Source organism: Trachurus japonicus, chromosome 11, assembly GCF_045865225.1.
Source record: "Trachurus japonicus isolate A0001 chromosome 11, Traja_1.0".
In the NCBI taxonomy this organism is placed as follows: Eukaryota; Metazoa; Chordata; class Actinopteri; order Carangiformes; family Carangidae; genus Trachurus; species Trachurus japonicus.
The window spans coordinates 1,938,107-1,956,522 of NC_140917.1; the positions used below are offsets into that span (position 1 = coordinate 1,938,107).

An 18,416-nucleotide genomic window follows, 5' to 3' on the forward strand; every position below is an offset into this window, starting at 1 on the left:
CCTTCAGAGAGTTTGAAACGCAACTAAAGATAAAAACCTCCTGTTGTTCCCTAAAGTTAAAGTGAGAATTTCCTCAAGTTGTTTCAGTGTTTCACTTCCTCAATATTCATTTATATTCTGGACTCTCGTCTGTTGGTCAGTTTGATGTCTGAGGGTTGAACAGAGGAATTGATAAAACTTTATTTAGTTTAACTTTAGTAAATTTTCTTTCATTAATGTGAAAGTTAGCCAAGTTGTTAAGATGATAATATACAGTATACGTATACATTTTAAATTTCAGAGGACAATATTGAATATAGATTTACTTATATTAATTTGCTGATTACTCCTATTAATAAAAAAACAAAAACATACATTCATTGATTGATCATAATGTACTGTACTTTTTCTGCATAAGAAATACTTTTACATCTTTCACGCTGACTCTACATATAATTTAATTTTGACATTTTGAATTTATTTATTATTAATAAGTATAATATTCAGAACCAACGTAACATTGATGCAGAACAGCGAAATCAAAAAAACAGAGTCAGAGCATTGTATAATATTAGGTGATCAAAAAATATGTAGTTAAAAGAAAAGGTAAATAAATAAATCAAAGAAGGGTAAAAAAAAAAGGGTAAAGATTAAAATAAAATAGAGAAATTAGAACAGCAAACAAAACAACAAAAAGAGGGTCAGTCAAAACTTTTCATAGAGACTCACTAATGTGTTGCTTTTTTGTTGTTGTCGATCAAATTGAAAGATTTTTTGTTTGTGAATAAAAAAAAAAGCATAAATGATGGTAAAGTTCATCACCATGTTCAAGAGCGCGGTCTTCTGGATTGACATGGTAGCAAATAATACGGATCATTGAAATCTCCTTCGGATGTTACACAATGTGGCGTCACGCTCTTCTCCATCCAATCAACGCGCAGAACCCTTGACAGAGCCGCGCGACAGCCAATCAGAAGCCACGTCTTCCAAGGAGGGGGCGGGGCCTGGTCGTGGTGTGCGTTAAGGGGGCGGGGCTGCGTCCTTTCGGCTGCGGTGTCAGCAGCAGGACTCGGTCGCTCGGTCGGACTTCGGTGAAAGTTAAAGTTTCTGTCCCGGTCCAAGTCACCATGGCTCCCAGCGCGCAGCTGAAGGAGGCGATAGCCGACGTGCAGGACGGGATCCGGGCCATCCTGCTGGGCCCGCCCGGGGCCGGGAAGGGGACTCAGGTGAAGTCCCGGAGCTAACGGTTAGCCGCTGTTAGCCGCTAGCTGCAGAACACAGTGTAAAGCGCATGGTACAGGCTAATGCTAACGCTAATGCTAATGCTAAGTAACCTTACCTTGGATTTACCTGCGGGTTGTTGATGTGTTCATCACCTCGGCTCCAGTTACATGGTGAAGTGCATCACCAGAACAAACCGGACATATTAGAAGAAAAAAAAAACATAAACAAGGATGTTACCATGTGTTTTTATATAGTTAAACCAAACAGTTAGCTCGTTTAGCAGCTGCTCTGGGTTTATATTCTCTTCTCTCTCCAACACATTTTTATTATTTAATTTATTTGTAATAAACGACGCCGAAGTGAAGTTCAGACTCGGTTCCGTCTGGTCTCCACAAACCTGACACTGTCTTTACTCTGTATCTTTATGTCAGGATTGTTTGAGTTTGAATTGACTGAGTTTTTCATCTTGATCTGGTTTAAATAAGAGGAAAAAACAGTGATATTATCATAGTTTTCAGCGTTTTTTATAAAGAGAATAAGAATGCGTTAAACTGAAAATGTCTTTGAACCTGTCATCACAGTCCACCTGTTAACATATTTTATTTGGATGAAGCCTGGTTCAATGTCTAAGACTGTGAGTCTGTCATTTATTTTATTTTTTTATTATCCAGTCCAGGTCTGATATGATCAGACTTCTCCTCCTCTAATCTGATCTAGTCTAATCCAGGCTCAATATAAACTGAATGTTTGTTGGAGTTTGATCTGAACAAGGTCAGATGCACTTTGTCTATTTTTAATAAATAGAGGAAAGGTTTCACAGATCTGGAACAATGAGCTCTTTCTCATTCAGGATGTCAGGAGGAGCTGGTCTGGGATCAGAGGAAGCTCAGGTGGAAGGAAGGAAAACCAGGACAGAACTACAGAACAGTTTATTCAAAGAGCAGTAGAGGAGAAGACGTATGATCCAGCGTCACACTTGCATGATCCAGGAATTTCAGTTTTGGATGTTGCGACACAAACGCAGATGTGGGTGAAGTGGTGTCGGTCTGTTGGTGTGACTGTGACCTCCACACATCGTTGTCTGCTCTCAGATCAGCTGCACATGTTGAAACTTAACGCCCCTCGGCCTGGATCAGTTCTGTCTGCAACCAGTACATTTACCTTGTTTTTTTTTCTTTTCTTTTTTTAAACACTGTGAAATGTGAAAGGGACGACTGAAAGAATCAGGAATCTGTCATCACAGGTGTCAGGCCAATGTGTGTGAGCATTATGAATGAAAAGGAAATTTGAATATTTGCTTTGAAAGTCGATTTACGCCCCCCAAATTTTCTACTTGTGCTCCTGAAATTTTAAGTTAGGGGGCCAAATGACAAATGAAAACAACCCTGTCTGACTGTACATTACCTCTAAGCTCCTCCTGCTGTCATTAATAGTTATTACTGTAATTAGCTTTGATTATTATCAGTAGATGCTTCACAGTAAAAACTAATTGCTGATATTTCACTATTATTATGATGACTAGGGATGTCACGATAATAGATTTTTTTTTGGTACGATTATTGTCAGAGAAATAATCACGGTATTACGATTATCCCGATTATTATGCATGAATTAATTTCACAACACTATGAATGTGTAAAATCAAATATAGTTAAAATGTACATTACTAATTATAAAATATTTTAAATATCTATAAAAAATATGACCAATTATTAATCCCCAGGGGAAGTGTTTGAAATATTCAAGTCATTAATTGTCACCGATACCAGATGTTTAAGTTCATTTTAATCTTTTTTTTTTTTTAATTACAAATGACACTCTAGCATTTAAACTCCTACCAGTTCAATGTTACATTAGGTAAATGGACCAGTATCTGAGCATTCACCTTTTATTTTGGTGCACATCTGCCGACACGTTCATACATAATCTTTTTTTGGAAAGTGACGGTATTTAGGAATCTTTGCGATCGATTAATTGTAGCGATTAATACCGCGATTAGTTGTGAAAACAAGTAATTGTGACATCCCTAATGATGACACAGTCTAATTAGTCACTGGTCTTCCCCTCTTCTCTCTAACCTCACCTGTGGAGGCAGGTAGCTCCGCCCACCTCGAGTCTGGTTCTGCCACTTCAACAGGAAGTTGAGCAAACAGATTAACTTTTAAAGGGATAGTTCACACATTTTGTCAAATTTCTCCTCTCACCATAATAATCCCTATAGTCACAGCAGTAGCAGTAGGTTCACCACGCTATGAAATAATCGTGTAACATTGTGAGACAGAGTTGTTTTAGAGGTAAATACAGCCGGAACTACCTTTTTGAATATTTGGATAGTGAAATATGCCACTCGTTGCAGCCCTACTATGATTAAAAGCGATGAACCTACTGCTATGACTATAGGGATTATGGTGAGAGGAGGATCTGATTAAATGTTGAACTATCCCTTTTAAAATACAAATACTAAAGCTCTTATTATTTAATGGTGTTTAACCTGTCTCTCCTCCCCCACCTCAGGCCCCCCGCCTCGCCGAGCAGTACTGCGTCTGCCACCTGGCCACCGGCGACATGCTGCGGGCGATGGTGGCCTCGGGCTCCGAGCTCGGGAAGAGGCTGAAGACGACGATGGACGCCGGAAAACTGGTAAAGTTTCCGTTTCTGTTTCTCATCTGTTCCTGCTTCTCACGATCTCTGTGTTTTTGTTTCTCTGTCCTTTTGGCCCCTCTGAGGCTCCGTAGACTCCACGGCCCCTCGTGGTCCCACATGGTTTAGATTTTACTGTGTTTTTGAATCCGCTGCTTTTCTTCTCATTGTCACATGTATTATTATTATTGTTTTGCATTATTCACAATGTTTCCTTTTTCCCCTATATTCTCTGTATAATCACTAACCTTTTTTAAAACGTATTTTTTCTTATCATCTTATCATTTAATTATTCCTTATTTCCTTGTCTTTACTTTTTGAATATGTTCCTCATGGGTGAGGTTTTCATATAAGCCCTTATGGGTTTCATACCTCCCCTTTGCACATCTCAATCATAATAATTGTTCATGCTATTCTAAATGATATGTTTGTGCAAAATATATACATTAAAAAAATTACAAAAGAGCTGAAATAGTGAGAAAACTAAGAGCAAATGAGTAAAAACTACATAAATACAACAGGTCTTTTATTGTGCCAAACATTTTAAAGCCACTAAAAGTGAGAAATGCTTCAACATTTGATTTGACAGAGAAAGAACTGAATCTTCAGTTTTCAGTCGGTTGTTTCGGCGTCTCTGAGTCGTTTCCACGGTTCGTCTGTGGATTTTAGTTTCTCCATCTAATCCCAGAGCGACTCGGATATGCTGAGATGCTCTGTCTGTCTCTCTGTGTCTCTGTCTCTGTGGGGGCTGGACCATCTGTTGCTGGACTCGTTGTTCCTCTGTCTGTTTGTGTGTTTGTTTGTGGAGCAGCAGCAGAATGAATTTGGGACCAATCAGATTCTCCCTGCAGGCGTTACATGATCGATCTGTACGAGATGTGTGTGTGTGTGTCCGTGCATTGTGTAATCTGTGCACATGGACTTGTGTAGGAGGAAAAGAGCCGACATGTCTGTTCCTGTTGTTGTGTTTCGTCTTTTGTGTGAACAGGTTGTTGCTTTAACATTATCAGGTTTATTATTATTATTTTTAACTGAAATGATCCGTCTGGATGTTCAGTTCATCTACACCAGAAACGATCTGTGAAAACACACACACACACACACACACACACGCATCATCGTTCACCTCCACTGAGAGAGGGCGAGCCGGTGTAAACAGGAAGTAGATTGTCTTCTCGGTAACACAACATGATCGTCACTAGAAGTTGAAGTCGCAGTTCAAGCTAGAAATTTAAAATGTCTGTTTTAATAATAAAAAATAAATAAAATAAATAAAGTTTTCCATTAAAAAAGAAACAAACAGATGTGTCATGCAGTATCTGTGCAAAAATATAATAAAAAAGCAAATAATATATACACATGCATCATCGTTTACCGTCGCTGAGCTGAATAGAGTAGAAAAGAATTTATTTGTCACTGTTAAAAACAATGAAACATTGTTTAGCAGCTCCAGCTTGGCATCATTATCATTAAAAACAAAATACAGACATCCAAGAGTAAAGCATGAATAGATAAAATAGATGATAAACAAACAAGATAGAAATAAGGTAGTAGTAGTAGTTAGTAGAGTAGATTCTCTGCTCTGCAGTTGATTGGTTGCAAAAAATTATATCGGGGAGCTCGAGCAGGGGGATGTGGTCGAAATATAAAACGTTAAATTTCTTTTCTCATCGATTTATTATTTAAAAAAAACAAACAAAGGTACGACGAGAGGAGACAGGTTTTAAAACAAAAACATATGGTAACGTTTTATAATAAGTACACATTATTAAAGCAGAAGTAAGTGATATATTTGTGTTAATATAAGTCTTAAATAGTTCTATCTTCCGACAGCAATCACTTCTATAGAGTGTTTGGTCTGAAACACGGGTCTGTCAGTCACTCTGCTCTGCTCTGAGCCCAGGAGAAAACATTTATCGTATCCTACAGTTTTTATCCAATGAGGAGAGAGAACGGCATGCAGGGCTGTGTGTGCAGCCAAGGGACGCCGTGAATGTGGTGACGTAGCGACGAGGACTGTTATGGTGCGTTCAAGGAAACTCGTATTTTTCCGACCTGTGAAGTGGTACCAGTTCGATCTGGTACGAGTTCACAGGTCAGAAGTTACGAGTGGCCGTTATAGTGACTTTCACTGGTAAAACAGGTCGGAGAAACACGAGTGGGTTGCCTGGAACGCTACAAAGTCCTAAGTTGTGACTTGAAGCTGTAATTTACGATTTCAAAAGCCTGCCTGGAACGCAGCATTAGCGAAAACGACCGGACCACTTACTTCTGCTTTAAGCATTAGTTTATTATTAATAAATACTGAATTCTTCATTTATAACATGTTACTCATCATTGATAAACACTAACTGTGTTTATAAACTACATACTAATGAGTATTCATGTGTTAACGCAGAAGTAAGCGATCCGGTCGTTTTGGCTAATGCTGCGTTCCAGGCAGGCTTTTGAAACCGTAAATTACAGCTTCAAGTCACAACTTACGACTTTGTAGCGTTCCAGGCAACCCACTCGTGTTTCTCCGACCTGTTTTACCTGTGAAAGTCACTATAACGGCCACTCGTAACTTCTGACCTGTGAACTCGTACCAGATCGAACTGGTACCACTTCACAGGTCGGAAAAACACGAGTTACGAGTTGCCTTGAACGCACCATAACGTCTTGTCAGCAGATGGAGTTAGCAGCCCCCGCCCTCGTCATGGATCTATTGGTCCTCGTCCCTACGTCACCACATTCAGGCGCATCCCTTGGCTGCACACACAGAGAGGACTGCCCCTTTATGCCGTTCTCTCTCCTCATTGGATAAAACTTGTAGGATACAAGGAAAGTTTTCTCCTGGGCTCAGAGCAGAGCAGAGTGACTGACAGACCCGTGTTTCAGACCAAACACTCTATAGAAGTGATTGCTGTCGGAAGATACAACTATTTAAGACTTAGATTAACACAAATATATCACTTACTTCTGCTTTAAAATGAAGAATTCAATATTTATTAATGCTTAACTAATGTTTAATAGTTTATACTTACATTACAAAGTGTTACCAAACATACTTGTGTTTGGGTTCTGAAGTGAGACACAACATCATGTCAGCGGCTCGGTGTAAACACAGCACATGCAGGTGATTGTGTGTTTTGCGTCTCCTGGGATGAAGATAATTGTGTGTCTTGTTGTGTATTTATGTGTAAGTGCAGTAATTGTGTGTGTGTGTGTGTTTGTGCAGCTGTTGCGTAACTCTCCTCCTCAGCGTCTCAGCATGTGACTCATTTCTCATTGTGATTTTCTCAGAACTGTTTTCTCTCCGTCTGTCCGTCTGTCGCCGTTTCCTCCGCTCGCCTCCATGAACACAACAACACAACACCGTCTCCTCCATGTGACCGATGTGTTGTTGTTGTTGTTGTTGTTGTTGTGCTGCAGGTCAGTGATGAGATGGTGGTGGAGCTCATAGAGAAGAACCTGGACACGCCGCCGTGCAGGAACGGCTTCCTGTTGGACGGCTTCCCCCGGACGGTCAAGCAGGCCGAGATGGTGAGGACGCCGTCGGGTCGCGTGGTGCCTTCACTGGCCCAGGGAAAACTCAGCGCTCGCAGGAGAAAGTTTAAAGGAGTCGTTTCACATTTATAGACCCCTTCGCGGCCTACGTCACTGTGGAGGCAAAACAACTGACCCAGCATCTGTTTAGACAGGCGCCTGCTGTGTACGGGACAGGTTTTAAATTCATTTTGAACAAATGTTATGCTCAGCAAACATGGAAAATATATAACAGGTTCTGTTTAAAAGAGTAAGAATAGAAGGAAAGAGTCTGATCCAGCGCAGCATTCATTTACAAGCACTGATTAAACTTCTTGTAAATAAACGTGAACTCTGCCCACAGACTGTAACGTTATAGCCCCCGGCTCTCTCCTCAGTCCGAGGTCTCAACGGGCCGGACCGAACAACACGACCGGACGTACCGGGTTCAGGTTGAAAACATTTAATAGCTCGGGTCGGTGGACCACCGGCTTCTTTTTTTTTTTTTTTTTTTTTTTTTTTTTGTTTTTTGCCGCGGTCCAGTCTAGAGTTAATGCTCGTGATGTGAGCCCGGGGCCGCATCAGGTCCAGGCTTCAACACTTGCCTGCGGATCTGACCGAGGTCGGGTCTTTGAGAACTGTCGCAGGACTGAAGCAGCTTAGAAAGGGCTCAAACAGGCGATCGTGGGCTTTCTGAGGTTCAACTTACTACATTTACAAGAACTAAGTTACTGTAGCAGAAAATAGAGATAGACCCGGCCCGGTGTCTGTTTGAGACTCAGCTTTTATTTGAGAATTTACGGTACATATGACGGTCTGGAGTCAACTTTTTAAAATAACACTCGCGGTCTCTGAGGGTGGGTGTACTAACATATTCACTAAAATATGACTTTTCCTCGTCCATTCTTGAAAAACAGTCCGTTAAAACATGCTGACCAGCGTTGACAAGCTACGGTGTTTCAGATGTTTTGCCTCCAGCTAAGCCCCGCCCACCCGGATGTTTACAATCTGTGAAGGGGTCTATAGAGATAAACGTGTCACTGCGTTTCCCCTGGTTCCAGTGCTAACGCTCACTGTAACGCTCTAAATCCTGTTGAACTATGAATTAAACTTCCTCAGGTCACAGTAACAGCTGAAAAGAGAAGCCATGGTGTAATGAGACAAACTGCTCATGCATCACTTTGCATCTTAAATACAGCTTTCATTTTTATTTATTTATTTTTTAACCAAAACTGGAGTCTCAGATTATGATTCATGCACAGTTATCTAACTCCATCTATAATTAGTCTCAGATCAATGCTGCTAATCACCATGGTCACTAATGAGATAAATAAATAAGACCAAACTGTGTAATGAAGTTAAACCTTTTAGCTTTTAAGGATGAAAACAGATAATTAGTGAGTTCATCTACAATGTGAATAAAAATCCAAAATGTCATAGCTCATAATCAAGAGGAAAAATCCAGACTTCAAGTTTTTGTTTTGCACAAACTGAATAATAACCTGTTGCAAATTATCTTGTTAAAGGGATAGTTCAACATTTTCAAATGTCGTCATCATCAAATACACAATCCAACAACTCCACAACGCTCTGGTGGACAAGTTGTGAGCTGCACATTCACCACGCTATGAGATAATAACACAACGTTACCAGACAGAGTTGTTTTAGAGGGAAATTCAGAGACTGCTTGATGGAAAAACTGTCCCTGAAGGCAACGCCCATCAGCGGTTTTGCATGAATTTCCCTCTACAACAACTCTGTGTCGTAACGTTGTGTTATTATCTCATAGCGTGGTGAATGTGCAGGTCACAACTTGTCCACCAGAGTGTTGTGGAGTTGTTGGATTGTGTATATTTGATGAGTTTGATGAGGAGGGAAACCAAGAAATCCCATAATGAGCCTCCGTAGCGTAGCTCTGAGCAGCTCACGGCTCTGCTCCGCCGTTCTAAAAATAGCTTGCACCAACACTTAAAGGTAACGAACCTACTGCTATGACTATAGGGATTATGGCAATGGGCCAATTTGCCAAAATGTTGAACTATCCCTTTAAGTAGAAGTAAATAGGATTTTGACTTGTTTTATTGAACATATCAGTTACAGTTAAAATCCTGCAGAACATTTTGACTTCATCTCCTTCTTCTCGTCTTGTTTCTCCTGCAGCTGGACGACCTGCTGGAGAAACGACGCGAGCAGCTCGACTCTGTGATCGAGTTCTCCGTCGACGACTCTCTGCTGGTTCGCCGGATCTGTGGCAGGTGAGAGAGAGAGAGACGATCAATCAGTGTTTATCAGTCTCCGCTGAGTGAGAAAAATTGCTGATATATGACTATTTAAATAATTCAATAGCACTAAATCAAAATGTATATAACTATTTATTCACTACTTACAGCTGTTTTTAACATTGTTCCGTTACGTTACAGTTGTAGCTAATGAAACTCTTGGAAAAGTTCATTGAAAGTTTAATTTTTAGATCCATCACATGCAGAGTGAAATATTTCAAACCTTTTTTTTTGTTTTTGTTTTCATTTTGATGATTATGTCCGAAAATCATCAAAATCAAAACTCCCAATCCCGATACCACTTTTTTCCAAAACCTGTAGTGTACGAGTACTTGCATTTTAGTACTCACTGATACCAAGTATCGATTTCACATAAAGTTACTTTGAAATTTTTTTTATTTTTCCACAGATATCGTCTGTTATTTAAATAAACATTCCTCAAATTTGTGTTTTTCTTACACATCGGTGACTGACAAGTGTCACTGCAGTACAAACACAAATGTAACAAAATTGTCATTTAGCCTCCTGACATTCAACATTTGTGCTTTTATAAACATGGCACTGCCAAACATAGTGTCTGAAATTTAACAAAACAAAAGTGGACTCTTTATATTCTGCATCGTGCTGAGATGTCAAATGTTTAACCAAAGAGGAACTATCCCTACTCAAAATATTACAACATTTTTTTTAAATTAACATAATAGTTTGAGCTCCACCTGTGTTTATTCACCAGAATTAATTGATTAATTGAGAGAATACATAGAGGACTGATTGATTCATATCACAGATCAGTTGAGATTTGATAAATAAATACGTTAAAACTGCGTCACCTCCGGTTTTATAACGTTTGTCTCGTCGTTTCCAGGTTTTATAACTCGTCTCTGTAGCTTCTTTTATATAACTACCACCTGCTGCCGCCGCCATCGTGCTCTGATTGTGAATCTGACCCCTCGTGTTGCGTTCACAGACCTCTCTCCACCTGAACACGTGTTGTCGCCGCAGCCGCTTTAGAAAAAAAAAAATACAAAAACCCTTTTGTATGGGTTTGTTTTTTGTAAAATGTTTGTCCTGGTTTGACACAATAAGTGGCTGCTGTCGCCGCTGCAGCCCCAAGTAGGACAAGGGCAGGACGGGATCTGAAGAGGACGGTGAAGTAGTTAGTGAGTCACTGTGGCTGCTGACCCTCATCTGTCCTCCTCTTCCTCCTCTTCCTCCTCATCTCTCCTCCTCCTCCTCTTCTTCCTCCTTTCTCTCCTCATCTCTCCTCGTCTTCCTCCTCTCTCTCTCCTCTGTCCCCGTCCCGTCCTCCATCTTCATCCCTCCGTCTCCCCAGACTAATCCATCAGCCGAGCGGCCGTTCGTACCACGAGGAGTTCAACCCCCCCAAAGAGCCCATGAAGGATGACGTAAGTAGTTTGACGATCAACCCACTTAGAAACCACTTCAGGCTAAAGAGCCACCTACTTAAAAAAAAAAAAAGCAGCAAAGAGAGAGCAACAGAAGCAGGAGGACGAGTGTCGTGTAGAGAAATGTTCTGGATGATTAAACTCAGAATCAGCTGGACGTTAAAGCAACGCGTCGTCGTTCAAGAGGATCAGACAGAAATGAAGATTAATACATAAATAAAATATATGTGAGAAAGAAATAGAACTGTCGAACGCCGACTTTATTAACGGGAATAAAAAAGGTTTGACAGGTTGATGAAAGTCGAGGTTTAAAGTCGCAGCTCAGAAAATTATTAAACCGATGCATAAAACAGAGCAAAGGTTGTTTAATTAGGGAACTGAGGCTGTTTTATTGCTATAATAATACTAAAGTAAAACCTAAGTAATAAGTAACTTGAAAGTGAAATCAAAAGTAAATTTCCAACATTATGTTTTGGAAGTAAAAGGTTTTAAAAAATAACTTCTTAAACTCAGACTCGGATCACCAGTTGTTCAAAAGTCATCTGATCGAATTTTGGATAATGGATCGGATCAAATCTTGAAAATGGGTTGAAAACCAGAAACGGATTCTGAGATTAGTTCAGATCATGTAATCAATCTGGATCAAACCCTCAATTTGTGTCGTTCAAAACTTTTTAGTAGGATCGGGAAAACAGGATTATTCTGATCCCAGCAGTCGGGGGGGATTCAAGGTGGATTTCAGGAACAAAATGTGATTTTAAATTAAATTCAAACTGGTCAAATAAACAATATTTATAATGTAGTATATATGCACATTTATTGATTTATATTTTGCACCTCATTTTTAAAACGTAACAGTGATTACTAAATAAAATTAACTTTTGATTATTCTACAATTAAATCACTTTCCCCCAAACTGATTTTTTATAGTGAGATATAAGACCAACAACATAACAGACATACAGCAATGGATACACACAGTGTGCACAAGGTGTAAGTGTAGTGTAAGTGTAGTGTGGTGATTGTAATATTGCAGTAATAAAGAAATAAATGAAAGAATAGTAGTAAGTAGTAACATTGGTCATAATGATAATAACAGTATAAATGGTATTAAGGATCAGGTATTAAGAACAGCTGTGATAGCATTAGCTTGACATAAGCAAACATAACATAACTCATAATAGTGTTAATAACAGTAATAATTCTGAAAGTAAGAAGGAAAAATAGGAACGATAAGAACAAAGGATGAAAGAAGGAAGAGGGAGCAGAAATTTAATTAAAATGAATTAAATGAAATTAGAAGTTTGAAGGAGCTGATGGAGGAAAACATGATGAGTCTGGTCTCTGAGATGATGTCATGGCTCTGACTGTGTGTTTCTCTCTGACTGTGTGTGTGTGTGTGTGTGTGTGTGTGTGTTTCCCAGCTGACAGGCGAGCCGCTGATGCGCCGCAGCGACGACAACGAGACGACGCTGCGCTCCCGTCTGGACGCGTACCACCGCCAGACCGTCCCGCTGGTGCGCTACTACCAGGCGCGGGGGCTGCACGCCGCCGTCGACGCCGCCCAGAAGCCCAGCGTCGTCTTCGCCTCCATCGTGGCCGCCTTCACCGCCGCCACGGAAACCGCCGCCCGCGCCACGGCCTGTAAAGACCACGTGTTCTTCATTTAAACACCTCTCTTCTCCTCCTCCTCCTCCTCTTCCTCCTCTTCTTCCTCCTCGACCTTCCTTCACGGCGGGAACTTTACACAAGAGTCGACCGACTGTCACGTGGCAACAAAATGTAACGGCGCTGTGAGTGTGGAAGACGTTTCAGGAGGTTCGACCCACTTCCACGCCTCTGATCCCTGTTGTAAAAACAGGAGCTCACGCCTCATTAAGCAAAAAACAAAAAACTGCTGCTGCTGCTTCGACCTTCGACCTTTATTAGAGAGGTGAAATCAAAAGGGGGCGGAGCCTAAAGCACCACACGCTGCCTCCAACAGCTGCTGCTCTCAACCCGGTGTCTGAAGACGCTGACGTGTGTTGCATGTTGTTTGCCGTAGTGGACAAAGGTCGCTCTTGTTTAATCGATGACTTTTCCTCCTTTTCCCTTTTTTTTATTTCTTTTTTTTCCTCCTCAAACTGCAGCCGAACTTTGACTTTTTAAAGGTGTACAGAAAAGAAAATTGAATTTAAGCCCACTCTGGGTCATAAAATTAGTGTAATAACTAGGGCTGTCAAACGATTAATTTTTCTAATCGCGATTAATCGCATTTTTTCCATAGTTAACTCGCGATTAATCTCTATTAAAAATATTATATATGGCGCTTTGGACTTTCAACACTCGAAAGTGTTATAATCTCTAGACAAGCAACTTTTAGACCAGACCTAGCAGGCCTACCTAATCATAACACGTGATGCATGAAACTCACACAGAATTGAAACGAATTGCATCCAGTGGAAATTGCCCTTTACTTTGCTACGCCTCTGCCTGGCCATGTGCATTTGTTGACAACAAAGCCTTCAAAAAATCAATGGATGGAGCTGTGGATATATGTTAGACTGTGTATATTTGTGTAGCAACCAACTTGAAGGTGGCTTACCGCCACCTACTGGACTGGAGGTCCCACACTCCAGTCCTCCAGTCCAGCAGACAGAGGACAAAATGGGCCGCGATTAACCACGATTAAAAAATGTAATCGCGTTAATTTTTTTAATTAATCTCATCGCGATTAACGCGTTAACTCTGACAGCCCTAGTAATAACTCATCTTTCAGACGGTGTAGGCCAAACTTTGTGCAAAATTCTATTTTTGAGTAAATCCAGGATGAAAGTGTGTATTTTTTTTTTCGCATTGGATAATGCAGGCGCACGGATTATACGTCAGCCTGCTCACGATTCACCAGCCACTGATATTGGATCTGTCATCCGTCATTCAAACGTCTGAGACACGCACACGGAGCTCAGTCTCGCCCCAAACTTTGAATATCCCGCCCGCTCAATAACGACCAATCAAATTCGTTTTCATTACTCGGGTAAACTCGTGTTGCAGCTCGTGACAACTCGGCGCAACAAACAGGACAAACGGCCATTTCTGTACACCTTTAAACTGTCTCGTCCTCACACTGGGTGCAGTTTGTTTTTATGAAAGGTCAGAAAACCAGAGGGATGGATATAAAGTGATGGATATATAATATTCATCTCTCCATCTAAACTTGCAGTGACAGTGTAGAGGAAAATAAAATGATGCATGAAGCTGAAATAACAAAGTCATTATCTAAAATGTGTCGTTTTAATTAGAGCAACTCGATTCACAAATATTAAAAATTTTTCATTGATCACTAGGGATGTCTTGGTACGATTACAGTCAGAGAAATAATCACGGTGTTACGATTATCATGATTATTATGCATCAATTAATTTCAAACACTATTAATGTGTAAAATCAAATATAGTCAAAATATAATTACATTACTAATTATTTCCACAAAGTATCTATTAAAATATGACCAATTATTAAAGTGTTTGAAATATATAAGTCATTAATTGTCATCTATACCAAATGTTTAAGTTAATTTTAATATTTTTTTTTATTATTACAAAAGACACTGACTATAGCATTTAAATTCCTACCAATTCAATGTTACGTATGGACCAGTATCTGTGCATTTACCTTTACTTTGGTGCACATCTACCAATACGGTTCCAACATAATCTTTTTTTGGAAAGTGACGGTATTTAGTAACCTTTACGATCAATTAATTGTGGCGTTTAATACCGCGATTAATTGTGAAAACAAGTAATTGTGACATCCCTATTGATCACAATGATTTAAGTTGACTTTGAGAAACACCATGTATTGATCTGAAACTGTGAACTCTCTTGAAGTTCTACACAGTTCAATAGAAAAACAGAAACATGTCAAGAAATGAGTAACTACACAAAACAAAAACATGACATCATTAGATTAAACTAATTGGGAAACCAAAACAGCAGATGTTTTTTCTGCGTCGTCATGGTTTCCTGCATCATCTCCCCCTCTGACCTCTGGTCTGTAGGAAGCAGAGGAAGTGAATGTGTTTCCAGTGAACAGCAGATCCCAGAACAGCTGCAGACTCATCACAGTTAGAATGAAGCAGGAAGTGACATCATCGTTTCCTCAGCCTATCAACGCTTCTCCTTTTTGTTTTTTGTTTTTTTTTGTTTCTCCTGTTCCTCCTTCCTTCCTTTTTCTCTTTCTGATGTTATTCTTAGAAACACGTGTTTAATGTTAAATCTTGCACGTTACAAAACCTGCACTGGAATGTAATTTATCACATGTATGAAGCACTTTTCTTTTTTTTAATGTGAAGTTTGATTTTAGACTGAGAAATGTTGAGTTTTGTTTTTAACACATGAGGCCGCGTCCACACGACTACGTTTTTATTTAAAAACAAAATCCTGCTGCATACCTTCCTCACAGGGGCAGCAGCTGCCTCGGTTTGAATCCAACCCACAATCCACTGTTGGTCAATCCACTCAAATAAAAGCCCCCAAAAATGTCCATGAATACAAACATTAGAGCCACTAAGGAGAAATTGCATTAAATGATTTATTTCTGGAGGAAAATAAAATATGTATCTCCATCTACAATAACAATAAGAAATTCATAAAATTTACAATTTAATCTAACATCATAGAACCCAAATATACCTTTTATTTTAAATTATTGCCTTAATCCGACTAACTGGACAACTGAGTGCACGTAAACGCGTTAGTCCGACTAATATCTGAGTTCTCCAACTCCGATTAAGACGCCCAGATGATGTGATTGGAATTCGACTTCCTCCGGCACATGTATACGTCTTAATCGGAGTTTAACTGGACAACGCATGTGCACATGCTCTACATCCCCCCCGCGCTGGCGTTAGACCCTGGAACAAAAACATCCCAGAAAGCCGGTCGCAAAAGCTGTTGTAGCGTTTCAGCCTCTAGAAATCACCATGACCACGAGAGATATCAATCAATTTGTTTATTTCGGGCATGTCAATTTAAATCATCGTCAGCACACTTCATCTTAGTTCAAATAATACAACACACATGGGCGAAAGGGAAAGCGGGAGAAGCAAAAGCTGATCTAGTCCCGCCCCCAGATAGATGGCGAGCACCTTATCTGCACAATAAGTAACGCACACATTACGTATGCGATGAACAAAGCCGTATGATTAACCATCTCGCTGTCGTTTGAAAATGCCAGTCTGCCGCCTGGCTAACAGGTGAACCGGAGAAGAGGCCGTATTAACCCGCTGACGACGCATCATCGCCACCTGGTGTTTAGAAGGAGAACACGTTCCCTCAGTTTCAGATTTTCTCAGTTGCATGTGAACTGGGACAAGGACAGAAGTCGGATTAAGCTGCGTTCACACCGGACCTTTTTATTTTTGTCGCTGTTGCTCGTATCGCTCCGAAAAAAACCGCTCCGTCGCTCAGCTGCAGTCGCTCGTCAGTTTGGCACAGACGCACATTTTGGCTTTGATGGCGTCATGCCCACTGCCATGTGTCTCTGTTTACACCGGCACCACCGGGATTACGGCAGCCAATCAGCGCTGAGCGACGAGCGACTGGCGGCCGGAGAGTTGGGATTTCTCATCTCGAGAGACAGAGAGAAAAAACACTCCGTTGCTGTTGCTCCGAGCCCTCCGAGATTTTCCGTCTGGGCGATTAAACGCTCAATCGCTCGTTTGCATTCACTTAACATGTAAACTCCGCAGCTTTAGACGCCAAAATCGAATTTTGAGCACAGCTGGATTGAGCTGGATTGAGCTGTGCATGTAAACGTACGGACTGAGACTTGATCACGTCTCTGTTTTCAGTGTCCAGACGATAGAAGCTGTGATTTCTGAACTACTGGTCATGTTGGACAGTCATAGTTACAGTCACTGCACTGAGTTGAGTTTAGTAGAAACTGTGAGTGAAACTGAATCTAATGAAGAAATTCCAACTTCAGTTTCCAGATGCTAAAGCTCCAGAGTGAAAACAACAGAGTGAAAGTGACTCTTATTAATCGTAGTCGTGTGGACGCAGCTGGAGTCAAACTCAGAGTTTCCTCTCGGCTCTGCACTTTTCTTTGACTCACATTTCCTGTCACTTTGGGAAATTTTTTAAATCAGTCAGTCTGTCTTTAATCATCGGTGTTGGTGACGATGTTTCATCCTCTGCTCCACCTTGACCTCTCCTCTTCCTCCTCTTCCTCTATCTTCCTCCTCTTCCTCCTCTTCCTCCTCTCCTCTCTTCCTCCGTCCTGCTCTGCAGTCACCTGGTGTTTTGTGTTTCTCATGCCGACCGCGCTACCTGCTCCTCCCTCTGAATACTGATGTGTTTTCTTTCCTCCCGGGGCGGTTGTGATGAAAAACATGGGCAGATGTTCAGCATTCCCAGCAGGCGCCGCTCAGACAACCAGGCGATTTCATGCTAAATTTGCTTTAATATTCTGCCTGTTCCTTTTTCATTATTATTATTATTGTTATCATTTTGTCACTTATTGTTGCATTTGTGTGTAAATGTGTTTATTTTTTTATTTATTTGTCCTTAAATGAATGTGAATTTTAAACTCTGCACTTTAAAACTGGAGGCAGACGAGTCGACCGACCTGGTTTCACTGTGAGACGACGGACGGCACTTTTTGACATTTGCAGCTTTTTAAACGACCAAAAAAAAAACAAACAGAAGAGGAAACAGAGTTGGCATCATGTTTTTATTTTTATTTTGTTTTATTTAGTTTCTGTGATTGACCCAGAACTTCTCTTCCCTCCTTCTCTCTCTCCTCCTTCTCTTCCAGCTGGTTGAGTCTCCACCGAGGCGACGGAGCGGCGCTGCAGAAGGAGCTCGGTGTTTGGACAGACAGATGGAGGGGGGGTCAGACAGGGAGAGGGAGGGGGGGGAGGGGGGTGTTTGTCTTATTAAGACTTGGTGTAAGTTCGGGATAAACCGCGCTGTGCTGTGGAGCTTCTTGTCGTCAGCACGTTTCTATCTGAGCCGTCTCCTCTTGTTCCCCTCCAATAAATCTGATGCTTTTCTAAATTATCGCCGTCTGTCTGCGTCATGCTTTTATTCATTTATTTATTTTTATTATTTATTCACCCAGATCTCCTGCTGAGAAATGAATATTACTAGGGGTGTCACGATTCTCCAAATCCTCGATTCGATTTGATTTTCGATTTTAGGGTCACGATTCGATTCGATTCTCGATTTTTTTTTTTCTTTTTCTTACAGCACAGACACCTATGCTATTTTCAGACTAGTCTAGTCTACGATCATTGGTTTTATTCATCAAATTTTGTACAGTAAATCTTATTTCAAAAGATGGGATACATATAAGTGATGCAATTTCTATAATGTATCACATTAGGCACTAATGGTCA

General features: G+C 40.6%; 1 protein-coding gene across 2 annotated transcripts; it reads left to right on the forward strand.

Moving 5' to 3' along the window:
• Positions 1-1,017: 1,017 nt before the first annotated feature.
• Positions 1,018-18,078, forward strand: ak2 (adenylate kinase 2). Of its 2 annotated transcripts, XM_085790637.1 has the most exons (7): positions 1,018-1,200; positions 3,713-3,843; positions 7,258-7,368; positions 9,511-9,605; positions 10,963-11,035; positions 12,460-12,679; positions 17,834-18,078. In XM_085790637.1, exons 1-7 carry the CDS (start codon positions 1,107-1,109, stop codon positions 17,839-17,841), a joined length of 732 nt encoding a protein of 243 aa, XP_085646763.1. In that variant the 5' UTR covers positions 1,018-1,106; the 3' UTR covers positions 17,842-18,078. The 2 variants fall into 2 exon arrangements, with proteins under 2 accessions (XP_085646763.1, XP_085646762.1); XM_085790636.1 differs by lacking the exon at positions 17,834-18,078 and having other exon boundaries at positions 12,460-12,705.
• Positions 18,079-18,416: the final 338 nt, after the last annotated feature.